This window comes from Schistocerca americana, chromosome 9 (assembly GCF_021461395.2).
Source record: "Schistocerca americana isolate TAMUIC-IGC-003095 chromosome 9, iqSchAmer2.1, whole genome shotgun sequence".
Lineage (NCBI taxonomy): Eukaryota > Metazoa > Arthropoda > Insecta > Orthoptera > Acrididae > Schistocerca > Schistocerca americana.
Window position 1 is genome coordinate 36,307,659 of NC_060127.1, and position 15,311 is coordinate 36,322,969.

The 15,311-nt window shown below is 41.4% G+C and overlaps 1 protein-coding gene across 1 annotated transcript in view; it reads right to left on the reverse strand.

The window, feature by feature from the left end:
* Positions 1–8,337: 8,337 nt before the first annotated feature.
* Positions 8,338–15,311, reverse strand: part of LOC124551108 (WD repeat-containing protein 36) — a 99,877-nt gene continuing 92,903 nt past the window's right edge. Inside the window, exon 13 of the mRNA XM_047126046.1 lies at positions 8,338–12,343. Within this exon, the coding sequence (XP_046982002.1) occupies positions 12,101–12,343 (243 nt within the window). The 3' untranslated portion in view covers positions 8,338–12,100. The remainder of the gene's footprint in view (positions 12,344–15,311) is intronic.

Consider the following 15,311-nt stretch of genomic DNA (forward strand, 5'->3'; position numbering starts at 1 on the left):
TTCACCAACACCAGCTTTTCTGAATTGCACAGGTGGGAACTTTCCCTGCAATACATCCTACGTTCCCGTAGCCCTCCTGGCCTCAATCTTCGTTAGTCACTGTCCTAAACCACGCAGCCCCTGTTCCCATTCCAGCACTACACAGCCGTCATTCCATCACCACACCCAGTCTTTTTACCTCTCTCCTTTTCTGCTGCTTCCCCTTCCCCTCCCCACCTCTCCCCTGCCCACCGTCAAACCTGCAGCACTTTGCTGTCCGCCACTGCCACCATACTATCCCTCCCCCTCCCTGGCCCAGCCTCCTCCTTACCCCCACACAGTAGCCACTCCCATCATGCACTGTTGCTGCTGCTCGAAGTGTGGTTTCACTCACCTGAAACTGCAGTAGCGTGTGTGTGTGTGTGGGGGGGGGGGGGGGGGGGGGGGTTGACAGTCTTTTTGTCGTGCCTATCTGCGACTCAGCATCTCCACTATGTGGTGAGTAGCAACTTCCCTTCTCATAATATTGTTACAGTCCATCCTGGGTTTTCCATTGTCTGAAGTAATAGAATGTAAATATCTAGAGTACAATTTTAAATTTCCTAAGTCAGATGATGCAAGAGCTAAATTTTGACAGATTCAGACATTTCTGTAGAACCATACAAAGTACATTAAAATGGCTCAAATGGCTCTGAGCACTATGGGACTCAACATCTTAGGTCATAAGTCCCCTAGAACTTAGAACTACTTAAACCTAACTAACCTAAGGACATCACACACACCCATGCCCGAAGCAGGATTCGAACCTGCGACCGTAGCAGTCCCGCGGTTCCGGACTGCAGCGCCAGAACCGCACGGCCACCACGGCCAGCTACATTAAAATGTAACATATTGAAAGAAACTTTAATTAAACCGTACAAAGTAAAGGACTTCCCTCTGCTGTTACATATATGGTGGCGAACGTTGTACCCTAATATCAAATCAATTATGAGAAACTGAATCATCACAGGTAAATTTCCTCCACTTTGTAGCAGGATATCCATTACTGGACCATAAAAGAAACACCAGTATTAGACAATAACTAAATGTAGAACCCATTACAAATATAACTGAAAAATACAGACTGAAATGGAAGCAATGTTGAGCATTCGTTAAAGACATTGTGTAAACAATTCTGAGGTGGAACAGGCCAAAAGGCCTAATCGTTGAATATTATGAAGATGAAATAGTACAATTAAATATTTGTTAATTAACATTTCCATTTGAAAATACCAAATTCAAACAAATATAAATAATTAAAATTTTAAAAAAACTGCTGCTACTACGAATTGAGCCAGTGACTTGACAGTTACCAGACTTACAAATCTACACATTCCGCAACAGATGTGTCAAAAAAGCTTGAAGTATGTTGTACTTAATAGTACTCTGAAATCTTCACAGTTAATTTTTTTTGTTTGAGAACTACATTATTGTGCCTTAGGAAACTGAAGACTGGTTATAAGTTTCATATCCAATAAGGTAATAAGTATTAAGAAAATCTAAGAGTGCCAGTCCATAATGTCCCCTTGCAAGTTACAAAAAATCTTATACAAGGTGTAAGCAGATATATAAAGTGAGAAGGGGAATTTTACTTTCTAATGTTGTTTCCCTGCTACTATATAACTTAAACATATCAAGAACAAACTACAATAGCTGGAGTAGAATTTTGGTTTCTGTGCCTTTTGTCTCTCTTCATGAAATATGGAAGAACTGTCTTCATAAACAAGGAAACTGAAATATTCAATAGATATGTGAAATCTGTCTTTTTAGTTCAAAACATAGAATGTTGCAACACATTTTATCTACCGTAGTCCTGTGTTAGCCACATGATTAAAGAAGAACAAGCAGAGCTGGTTTCAAATGAAGACACTGAAAAGATGAGCCAGTCTAGATGTGAAAGGAGACACACCAAAACATCCAGATGACTCTCTGGATACTGCGCTTTTGGCTGGAGTGTAATAGTAGAATAAAGTGAAGAAAATCAAATGTCTCTTTACCAAAGAGAAATTCTTCTTCTTTAGTCTTCAACCATGAGGTTGGTTTGCAGCAGTACACCATTTCCCTCTTCTGTCTGCCGTTCTCTTCATTCTGCATATGTAGTGCATCTCATATCATACATAATTTTGCATTTGTGACATCCTTGATTGTTGCCAGCAATTCCTTCCCTAATATCACCTTCTGCTATTGTTCCAATGATGTTATTGTGTCTTATGAGTTTGTCTCTTCTTTTGTGGAAGTCTCTCCAGAGATCTGGTTTCCTGAACTCTTCTCAGCACCTCTTCGTTGGTAACTCTATCTCTCCATCTGATCTCAATATAATGGAAGGAAACATTCCACATGGGAAAAATTATATATAAAAACAAAGATGAGGTGACTTACCGAACAAAAGCGCTGGCAGGTCGATAGACACACAAACAAACACAAACATACACACAAAATTCAAGCTTTCGCAACAAACTGTTGCCTCATCAGGAAAGAGGGAAGGAGAGGGGAAGACGAAAGGAAGTGGGTTTTAAAGGAGAGGGTAAGGAGTCATTCCAATCCCGGGAGCGGAAAGACTTACCTTAGGGGGAAAGAAGGACAGGTATACACTCGCACACACACACATATGGATATGTGCGCAAGAATGGCGTTTCCGCTTGTTGGGATGTCTATGTACACGGTCAATAGTGTTGACGAGAGGACAGAGCCCTTAGGTACTCCTCCAGCCAGTGTCTTGATTTCGGACCATTTCCCGTCTATCTCGATGAAGCATCTCCTGTCTTTTAGGTAACTGTCCACTATAGCCAGGTAGCAGTCTGGTATGTCTGCGTCTTCCTGGAGTCTGGCGATAAGGTTGTCCCACTACACTTTTTCGTTCATCTTTTCTACGTCAAGTAGGACTGCTGCGGTGTATGGGAAGTAGTTCATGTTTCTTGTTACATACCTGTGATTCCTAACAGCTGCAGTTCGGCAGAAAGTGTCTCCTGGTAGGCGCACTGTTTCCTTCTGATTATGTTTCTGTCAAGCAGTGGTAGCCTGATGCGAGCAAGCAGCACTCGCTCCAACACTTTTGACATAGTGGGGAGGAGACTTATGGGTCTGTGGTTTCCTGGTTTCTTGAGGTACTTTCCTTTTTTCAGCACTGGGACAATTCTGCAGATCTTCCATGATTCTGGGAAGTAATGTTGCAGGAGGCACGCATTGAAGATTCTGACAAGGAGAACAAAGGGTTTTTACGGTAAGTGTTGGAGTTGAGAGTTTGTTACTGGGTCAGGGTCAGATGCAGAGTTGGTTCCCAGTCTATTTATAGTCCTTGCAACTTCCGCTGGTTCGGGTCTGTCATTTGGTGGTGTTTCTCTTACGTGTCGGGCTGTGGCTGTAACTCGACATTCAAATTCAGCGGCGTGTTCTGCCTGGAATAGTGCATCAAAGACAAGTGTGTTGTTTTACACGAGTGCTAATTTTCTTTGTTTGGACCCTCTGATGTTTTTAATCAGTTTCCAATCCTCTTTATTTCCACGCTGGAGCGCACTCGTTCGGTCCTCTCGTACTTCCACTTTCCATTCCTGGACTCGGCAGTGGATTTCCCTGATCACTCTGTTCACTTGTCTCTTGTCTCGTGGGTTGCAAGTTTGAAGACATGTGTGTCTTGCTCTGTTTTTTTTTAAGAACCTGAAGTCCCGGTTAAGGGGTGGACGTGTGTAGAAACTGGAGTCTGGAAATGTCACCTTGGTTGACGCGCGTCTGTGGGCAGTTTTTATATTGTCCATCAATGATCCTACGGTTTTCTCAATTTGTTGGTGAGACTTGAGGTCTATAGTCAGCTGGATGTCATCATTAAGCCACCTTTCTATTGCCCCCAGTTGACAGTTTGCAGTGTGGCACAGTCATGGTGGCTTGATAGCGTTGCCTATATATCCAACTATCAGGAGGTGATCGGAAGTTAATTCATCGAGTGTTCTCAGGTAGAGATCTGGGTCCAGGTTTTTGCTATGAAAGTGTCTAGTGCACCTGGTTAGTGTCTAGTGCACCTGGTTAGTGTCAGTGATTGACTGGGATATGTATATCGTGGGGGTCACGATTACTGCAAGTAGGCGACCTTGCAGGTTGTGTAGATGATTTCCTCGAGCGTTGTTTCAACGTGAATTCCGTGCTGCATCTTTTGCACGAAGGTCTCCACCAATTAATAGACTTTCGTGGTTGTCAAAAATTTGTACAACGTCATTCTCATCAAACACTGCTCTTGGGCTGAGGTATGCTGATACCAGGGTGACTTTGCCTTACTGCTGAGGCCTCCAGGGATGTCATATGTAGCTTTGAGGTTGTGCATGATACGTGACCATTGGAAGATGGCCGATCATCCTCCCTGTTGGTTGGCATGGTCTGTACGGAGGCACACCATGTTTCATAAGTTGAATTTCACAGTGGGTTTCTGCCAGGAACAGTACATCTATTTTGTGGTTTCCCACAAATTCGTTGATGATGCCCTTTTTATTCCTCAATCTTTCTGTGTCAAAGTTGCAAAATAGGAGGATTGTTCTTCTTGTGGGCCTAATTTCCATGGGTGGTGCACAAAGACATTTGTCACTCCTCCAATATTGCCACGATTTTGTACGTGAGGTCTGATGCAGTTGTGGATAGTTGAGGTAACGATGGAGATGATGTCGGACCACTGGAAGTGTTCCACATGTTTTTGATTTGATTGGAAATGTCGAAGACGGCTGACAGTCCGCTGTTTTGGCAGTTCGTATTTTTCGCTTATCGTGATCGGCTTCTGGAGGCGATGGAGTCGTTTTGCCAGAGGTTGGCCCAGATTCTTCTTCCCATTCAGCATGCTTCTGCTGGTGTGAGCATTAGGGTTCTTCTTGATTCCTGGTTGGGCTGTTCTGGCTGTTGGTGCTGTCGTTTGGGACTTTTGTGTGTGGGTGGTGTGCCCTGATGGTCTTCAGAAACTCTTCCTACCCTCTAAATGATGCTGGATGGTCATCCTGGTTGCAGTTAACACAGCTGGGGGTGGCATTTATTGGTCGCTTGCAGTCCCTCACTCTGGGGTCACCTCCACATCACACACATCTGGTTGGCATTTCACAATAGTTTACAGTATGGAAAAAACACTGGCATTTCTTGCACTGTAGTGAGCCATCTTTGCTCTTATACAACTCGACAGGCACCTCCGTGTTGAGAATATATCTGACGTGGTAGACTGCCTCATTTTCTGGTTTCTTCTCTAGAGTGGCGCAGAATACATCCGTGGGGTGAAGATATTTGTTTCATTGTCCTCTTTTCGTGCTGGTCTACTCCATGAGGCTGGAAGTTCAGCAGTCTGAGGTCTTCCTCCACTTTGTCCTCTGTCATTGTTTCATGAAGGCGGGGTTTTATGACCACCTTAAGTTGATGCTCCTTCTGTGGTTGGTGTGTGATATTGTTTACATTGTGGTGTCTGAATAAGTCTAGGGAGTCTCATCACTTATCATCTCAAAGTGGTACTTTATAGTTTTTCCTATATGGATTGCCTCCACTGGGCCGTCCACGTGCTTCTTTTAACGCTACGTTTAGTGTCAAGTTGTAGCCTGCATATTGTATTGTGCTCGGCGCGATCCTTGGTTTTCTCGTTGTTGTTTGTGGCAAGTTGGTCAATGTGTTATGTTGGTGTGATGTCTCAGCTGTGCCGGCTGCATCAGACTGTTGTACAGCTACAGTGAGTGGTTAGAATCGGTTTTCTGTGCTAATCGTGAACTGCTTGTTTGGCACACTGTCGTCACCTTAATTTTTTTTCTTTTGATGGTTTTCCTTGGTGGGTGAATTTTCCTTCCTCATCACCCTGTCCCGTTTCTTCATCTCCACGTGTTTCTGGTTCAAATGAGTGGTAGTACTGAGTGTACTCCTCTTCGTCGGTCTGGTGTGTTTCACCTTTGTTCCCTTCCAGGGCTGAGGCCCTGCACCCTCATAATTCCCTATACTATCCATCTAGCACCTAGCTACTACGGATTCTCTCGCCTGTCATCTGTTATGGACCTAATCAATGACAATTTTGCTTTCTACGCATCAGAGGGTGAAGACTCTCCTGCCACGTGCACACAGCTTGGCTGCTCGGTGGCCAATGAATGCATACCATCATTTCAGTCTTTCATGTATTTATTCTCATACGACACTTATTACCGAAAATCCTTTCCACTGTACGAAGGACCTTCCTTCATCCCTGCAACCACAGCAATATCATCTGCGTTACATATGAATTACAAGAGATAAATAATTGACGCTATGTGTCATTACAAACCATGAGAACCACATTACAATGAAGTTCAAACAAGACAAAGGGCAAAATTTAAGGAAATGGGTTCTATTGTCTTTTTGTGACTTGCAAAATACAAAGCAGAAACTGTTCATCCAAAGAGAATGCAAATGACATATGTGCAGCAAGACTTGTTACAGTCACATCAAATATACGCTTGAAAAAGAGGGACGACACACCATAAAGGATCTGAATGGGGAAGAAATCGGTAGATGTGATGTACATGTACAGATAAACAAATTGGTGTTTATTTGGTAATAAATATGCAACCAGTAACTCTTTACGATTTATTCAATCATGAACATGTTTTCGAGCCCCTGCGGGCTCACCTTCAGATGGAGGTGTTACAGATACATTATCTTGTGGACCAAGTGTAGCTAGATGCAGTGCTGGTGTTGAGTGCACTGCCTTGTGGTATTCTCATCAGATTGCTTCTTATAACATACATTATTACGCTATGTACACAAATAAACACAGTATGTAGCTACACTTGGTTTTACCTGTGAACCAGTGTAAAACCAAGTGTAGTTACATACGGTGTTTATTTGTGTACATAGCGTAATAATGCACATATTGATTGATAGAGCTGTTGGATGTCCTCCTGAGGGATATCATGCTGAGTTCTGTCCAATTGGTGAATTACATTTTCGAAGGGCTGTATGGTAGATGACAATCAGGTTGGTATTATACTGGTGTCTGCGCTATCTCCAGACATCTCTACATTGGACACTGAGACCTGGAATCTCACAGACTGAAGAAGAATGGTTTTTAGCGATGAGTTCCACATCGAACTGAGCCCCGATGACGGGTCCGGAGGTGCCCCGGACAGCGGTGGGATACCAGCCTGACTGTTGCCTGCCATACAGCTCAACAACCAGCAGTGAAGGTCTGGGATGCCATTACATTTCATAGCAAGACCCCTTTGGTTGTTGTCCGTGGCACCCTTACAGCAAAATGGTATTCTTTGCCCTATTTTGTTGCCTTTCATGGCAAGTCATGCTAGGTTTACATTTCAGCAAGACAATGCCCGCTCACCTGCACACAGCAAGAGTTTCTACTGCTTGTCTTTGTGCTTGCCAAAACATACCTTGGCCAGCCAGGTTTCCAGATCTCTCCCCAACTGAGAAAGTTTGGAGCATTACAGGCAGGGCTCTCCCACCACCTCAGGATTTTGACAATCTAAGGCAACATTTGGAACAAACTTGGCATGATATACAACCTGAGGACAGCCAACAACTGTATCAATCAAAGCCAAGCAGAATAACTGCTTTCACAAGAGCCACCAGAGGTGGACCAACACATTATTGACTTGCTCAATTTGTGAAGCTCTTTCTCTTGAACAAATCATCCATTTTTTCTGCAATTATAATCATTTATTTGTCTGTACATGTAATCACATCTACAGATTTCCAATCCCTTCTTGGTGCGTCTTTTGCTTCTACTTTTTCTTAGTGTGTATTTCTCCATTGTTCTTGATTATATATACATACACATATACTGCATCTTCTGGTGTAAGTAGATGTCTCTAGTCACAGCAAACTCAAGATGACACATATCCCTAAAATATTAGCCTTTTATATTCTTCCTTTGTCTTACCTGATTGTTGTGCATCGTACAAACTTGTATTAACCCATCTCATTACCTGTAACACTGCTCGTTGTGTGTCAAGGAATTTAACTGAGTTTCAGGACAATGAAAGCAGACTGTAATGGTGACATATGCTTTGTGAAACCACTTCACAGCCTGTAATTTCATGAAGAAATGATCACACGATAAATATTAACAAAATTTGTTTTTATATATAAACATCATTTACAGATACAACAGTGTACAAAATACACCACAAGATGGAAGACATCACTCACATAAAATATTAAATACTTTCACTGCCTGACAGTTCTGTAACAGTGCACCAGTTCCAGTTCCATTCGTTAGCAAGAATGAATTGTAGTATCCTCTTAAAGAGTGAGAGAGTGAGTGAGTGAGTGAGTGTGTGTGCGGTGAGCATGCACATGAACGTGTGTGTTGCAGGGGTAGTGGGGGGGTGGGGGGGTTAGACCACGTGAAGCACATCATTCTACACCATCACTTAAAATAATTCGGAAAGAAAAATCTATACGGACGAATTCCTGAATTCCTTAGTTACTAGAAATTAAAAAGTACTCTTGTCATGCATAATGAATTTAATGGCCCTTCAACATGAAGAAAATTTGTTGCAGAAAAATAAATACGTAAGGATGACAGACATCTCATATTCACCCCTTTTGAGAACCCATCCAAAACATAATTAACTGTTGAGTAAAGAACGCATCTTGCACAGTGCAATTATTACGGCCAGTTTGCAACTACAGCCATAATGAAAAAAGCATGGAAGAAAGTTTCTGTATGCGTATTCAAATCTCATTAATTTATTCACACTCATTTCCCCTCTTGTTACTACCAACTACCACTGCCAGCATTTACTCCTCTCATTCTTTTGCTATGGGAAAAACCACCAGCTCATCATCAGTGACCTCCAAAATCTTTTGATAGTCACAAGTATTGAACACACAAATAAATGGGAAAAAATACTTCTGTCACGATAGAATGACTTCATAACCATTGCCTCGACAGTGAGACAGTATACCGTATTGCTCAACTGAAATAGCTACACCATTACCTACAATGCACAGGTTGGTAATTTTTAGAATTTAAATCAAGCAAGCAGCCCAGCAAGTAATGAATATTACACACTGCAGTAAAACTGCTACCGCAATTCAGTTGCATCACTGGTACTGCTGCAAGTTCATTATTGCTGAACAGCACTGGGTATCCAAGTACAGGCCAAAAGACAAAATGTCAGTACAATATGAAATGCAGATTAACATACCTCCTTTTCTCTAGCATCTGGAAGAAAAGAAAGAAATATTCACGTAATTGCAAACAAGAATTGGATTGTCCGACCTAGTCATGCACTGAAAACCACATATTAGTAACAAGACATAAAGGACAGTAATACTCGCACCAAAATAATCTTTCTTCACACAAAGTGAATAGAGCTAACTAATTCAACACACAAACCATAGAAGAGGTACAAAGCACACTGCTACTAGTTGGCGACATAGTTTAAAGGAATATAAATAACGCCAAGATTAAATGTGAACGCCTCCAGAGAGTTGAAGTCTTCAGCAGTCAACAGGCTTTGTTTTTTTATATATGTTTACAAGGGAAAATGCTTCTGCAGGTATCCATGACAGCTTAGCGTTAACAAAACTAATTTATAAACAATGAGAAGAAGTAACTGTGAAAATGGAAAAGGTAATGAAACTGGCAAGCAAAATATCGATGTTGATACATTAGATGGTGAATTATGGCAGGAGGACACAAGGTTAAGCAATTGGCATTCTGGAATCTGCCTGAAGAAAGAAGAGAGAAAGTGCACACAATTAATATCACACAAATGATGAGTATAACTGTGTTAATCACATGGATTGCCCAGTGTGTTAAAATGCTGCTCCCGAGACTCAGGGTGGCAAGCGTTCTCCGGACTAGATGCCCCTCGCGGACTGACGATGAGAGCTGGAGAGTGAGCCAGCCTGGATGTTGTTTTTAGGCAGTTTGCCACATCCAACAAATAATGGGTTGGTACCCATGTCCTGCCCCAGATATAGGTTATGCAAACAATTGTAAAACATCCTCGCACTTGCAAGTGAGACTTACAACAGGTGCTGACAGATGGGGGAGTGGTGGCATCAGGAAGATCATCCAGGTACCAATTGTTGCTAACACTGCCTCAACCCATGAAAAACAATGCCAACTCCATAGTGCAAAAAGACAATAATAAGAAGATGTGTAAAACTGTGTTATTATGCATCAATTTCAGCAATATTATAAATAACAAAATGAAATACTAACTTTGCAAAATCTTCACAGCTTTTATCTCACAGAACTGGCATAGAAAGGAAATCCAAAAAAGTGTTCTGTCAGTGAGATTTAGTTTAGTGCCAGAATAAATGAGTCATCATTCACAAAAACTACAATGTTTCAAAAAAGGCGTAACAGTACTATGTTAGATGTTCATGAAAAACTGAAGCATCAGAAATAAAGAGGTCGGTGGTTTATTGAGACAAAACATGTATTCATTCACATTACACTATGAACAAATGTTGTCGCAGTGACAGTCTGACAGAGCTTTTGCAAACAAAAGTGAAGGTAAGTGTTGAGGTATGCGTGGCAATGGCATATAGATATATAGTGTTCCACTTATAAGAATACCAGGAATTTATGCCATTACGGCCTCCTTCCCTCTTTCTTGGCCATAAATACAACAAGGCTGCCACCAGGGATTGGTCTTCAGTTCCCTTTTGTCAGGTGATATTCTATCCCATTAGAGCTTCAGTGCTTGACAACTTGACAGTGTAGTCAGCCAGAACAATCGTCTGCGTGTGTCTGCCCCCCACCCATTCTCTCTCTCTCTCTCTCTCTCTCTCTCTCTCTCTCTCTCTCTCAGTGTATGTGTGTGTTTTCACTGTTTGTTTTAGCTCTGATGAGAATAATGTATGAAAGTTCAGCAACATTTTCAGTTTTGTCTTTGTTCGTGTTTAATGTCACAACTATATGGTAAGGGATCACACTAATTTTTTCCATTGTTGGTATTCCACTCAGGACTTTCAAATATCATTTCTCTATTTTAAAAGGTTGAGCTTCTTCAAAAGATCTCCCTCCGTCACTCAAGTTTAGTTTGTAAGCTGTGTCACTGCACAACATGTGCCCCATTCACAGAATGTCATTTACATATGGGTACAGATACAGTGTCAGCTTTCAGCAATGATACCAGAGAAGTTAAGCAAACTCCCTTCCTCTTCTAGAAATTCCCGCCCTCTCCTCTCCCATCCTCCTTGACAGATACAAGGAAACCTGAGCAATTGCCAGTATTACTTTAAATACCAAACACTTGAAAACCAACTCAATAATCCAGTCATGTTGAACATCACAACTTGTTATGAACTGTGTCACACCAGTACAAATACAACAATAGGAAAAGACAGAGTAGTGCTATTTACCATAAAGAAGACACATCAAGTTGCAGACAGTCACAATTAAAAGACACTCACATATAGCTTTCGGCCACAGCATTTGTCAGTAAAAGAGACACACACATGCAGCATTCAACCACATAAGCAAGCACACATCACACGTGCATGACCACCAATTCCATCACCTCGGGAAGGAATGCTGGAGTTGGTGGTCATGCGTGAGGTATGCTTGTCTCTCTCTCTCTCTCTCTCTCTCTCTCTCTCTCTGCGTGTGTGTGTGTGTGTGTGTGTGTGTGTGTGTGTGTGTGTGCGTGTGTGTGTGTGTCTTTAATTGATGAAGGCTGTGGCCAAAAGCTATATGTGAGTGTCTTTTAACTGTGCCTGTTTGCAGCTTATCATGTCTTCTTCACAGTAAGTAGCAATCTTTCTTTTCCTATGTTGCTGACATTCCTACCTGGAGTTCAATATAAATACAAATCAGCTTTCAGTAGTAAAAGCAGAGAAGTTTAGTAATGTCCCTCTTCTGATCACCTCCCCCTACCTACATCCCTACCACTTATAATGCGACGAAGCATTAGGCAATATTCAGTTAAATACCAAATACGGTACTCAAAACAAACACAATGGTCCAACTGGGGTCCACATCATCACAACTTGTTACAAACTGTTACACACCAGTACAATCCAACTGAAGGCACAGTGAAGAGTGTCTCTGAAGGCACAACACTTTAAACACAGTCTCTAGCTCTTTGTGTGAAAAGTCTTAAGTTCAGCACACAGCTCCCCACACAGTCTATGAAGTCCTGAAGAAGGAGACGATGGCGAGGCACGCCATGAGGCGGTCCTGCAGCCGCTGCCAGCCCACCGCCTGCGCCTCCGCCGCAGTCGGCAACAGGGCGCGTAGCTGCGGCTCGGACGCTGCGCGGTCACCGTGGTGCTTCAGGAAGAGCGCAAAGTGCGCCTGTGCCAACTCAAAGTCCTTGCCGTTCCTCATGGCATCAGTCAGGAGCTTTATAAATGTGGCCATGAGGGAAACCTGTAACAAATAACTCAAAAATTTAATAATTTTTACCAGCTGATACTTACTTCAAAAGAGGACAGTTAACTAACAGTGTCCTGTCAATACTGAAATAGGGGACTCTGCTGTCTTGGAAGGAAAATGACACAGGATAGAAGAGTAGTAGTGGGATACTTAGTTCATCACAGTTCAGATTTCAAAAGGGTTGCTCTACTGAGGAAGCTCTTTACACCGTCATGAAATACATGACAAAAAGTCACCAGTTGGGATCTTCTGTGACTTATCAAAAGCCATTTACTGGGGCGGTTAGTCTATTATAAAAATGCAGCTTTCATGGGATACCTGTTCTGCACTCAATTGTTTTAGTCCGTACTTAAGAAACAGGATGCAGGAATCTTTCATTGCTGGTGGCAGGCTGGTATCGAGGCCGCGACCAGAGTTCTACCTGTTGCACCGACACCATTGCAGCACAGGAATCTAGGATCTGTTTGCCTTGAGGTTTCCTTCTTTCTTGTTAAAACTATTTCCATGCTAATGAATTTCGCTAGCTTCCCTGAACAAGCAGGCACGGTAATTCTTCTTCACAGTGAGAGCCTGCATGCCAGAGAATTTTATTGTGTGGTCAGTCTCGCATGGCAACACGAGGCGAATATTTGATAATGCCAGTCATTCAAAGTGACAAAAGTCAAAAAAATCATTAAACAAATGTTGATCGATGATGAAAGTCAACATGCAATACATCAAGAAATGGCCACAAAAGCCTGAACAGTTTTATAGGATGCAGGAAGTTACAATTGGATTTGTGAGTAATAAAAACTGACACATCGTAACAGCTACATGAGGAGAAACCACAATGGACTTTCCACACGGTTCACACACGGGCCGATTGCTGTTCCTGCTCTGTGTTAATGATCCATCATTTTATTTCAATCAGAAGGTAAAATTAGCCCCTTTTGAAGAAAATGCAAGCTTTATTGTCAAGTTCACCAAAGATGTATCCAAAGTAAATTATGTTTTTGTTAAAATTATTAATTATTTTTGCACAAATGGATTAGCTTTCAACTTTGAAAAAACACAGCTGACCTAGTTTTGCACAGTCAAAAATACCCATGTACTATGAATGTACCAACCAAAAATAAGAAACAGAGAACAAAGTTCTTGGTTGTGATGAAAATCTAAATTGGAAAAAAAGTCATGTAGTAAATCTGGTAAAATATTTACGTTCAGCTACCTTTGTCAAATGAATAATTGGCATCTTTAGAGAGATAGGTTATCACCAAGTTAACATGTTTCACACATTTTCATTCACTGCAGTAATGCAGGATAATACGCTGGGTTAACTCATCAATTAAGCAAAAAAGTATTCACTGCACAGAAAAAAGTAATTGTAATTATATGTGGAGTTCGCATACATACATACATACTGACAGCATCTGTTTCAACAATTGAAAATAATTAGTTTTTAGAGATAAATATATTACATTTAAACAATTGGGAATATCACTGTAAAAATCTCAAGTTTCCAGTTGAACGAGTCTTCAAAATGGTGTTACATTTCAACAAGGGTCGCTCACATTAAGTTTCCAATGTTGACAAAATCGGTATTCATTAATAATCCCCGAAAAGGAAGCAATAATCAAAACAATGGTTCACTACTGGTTAATCTGCTTGAAAGATGGTGTAAATGGTCCTATTAACCAAACAAGTTACTGCAACAATTTATCAGATGTGAAGGTTGCAATACTCTAACACTTTTTAGAAAAAGGAAAAAGTCACAAAACTTTGACAAGAAACTGAAGGAAATGGCCCCATTTCGTAAAGAAAAAAGTGCTGTCTCAGCTGTAGTTGCTGTTTATCTTCTATTAGTAGCCTGGTATTTACTTAGTTACAAATAGTTACCTACATTTATAAATACTGAGTCCTGTTCATGGTGCATCATTACATGTCACACAGCACTGCAACAAACACTGCTATTTGCCATGTAGATAGATAACACACCTTTGTAATCACTCAGTCTACATATTCATATAATTTGTGGAAAGAGTGGCCAACGATGTACCTATTTGATTTTCTTTTGAATCTGTACGCTTTCCCTATTTCTTGCTTCTTGTTGGTCTTTAAAGAGGGGCTGCACACAAAAACGAAGTCAGCCTGTTCTAATACTTTGTAGTTAGATGTATACAGTCAGTCTATTTTTAACCTTCATTGTACTGTACAATGTCCCATGTCAGTCAGCATTAAGCATAATCTACTGCTTAAAGTCAGTGCTGATGGTACTTTCACAGAGTAAGATTTAGACAGTCAGTCGCTGCAGAGTTATAGTCACATTCAATCACTCACGTGAGGTTTTAACTGAACACTTATGGAGTATGGAACAACCAATAAATAATGCCAATTGTTCGTGTAACTTAAGACTCATTATAGATGTTTTTACTGATCTGTATTACTGTAAGTGTGAGTTTATTATATAAAAGATGACGATCATTGTGCAGGCAGTGAAAATAAATGTACATCTTTCTTCTTCCTTTTTCCTGGCTTTATCCCTTACATTCACAGAATTGGCATTCAAGTCTGAATTTGGCAGTGTTAGAGTCGTAGAGGGTGACCAAATGCCCTTCCGATTCCCATCCTCTTCCCTCCCTCTCGGGAGAGGTATATGTGTGCCTCTTCTGTCTGGTCCTTAAGTTATCTCGTGTGGAAGTGGGAGAACGGGTTTGAAATGTTTGTAAATCGTGTAACTGAGGTGGGATGTGGGTACCAACTAAGTATTCACCTAGTTAGCTGTGGGAAACTGCCTAAAAACCACATCCAGGTTGGCCGGCACACCAGCCTGGCCGTTAAACCATCAGGCAGATTCAATACAGAACTGGTATGGCTCCCCAAATTCTGGAAGCTATGTACTCACATGTACAACTATTGCAGCAGGTTGAAAGTAAATGTAAAAAACTTTAATATCCACTTTGATGGTGTTTTGAAACAGTATCAG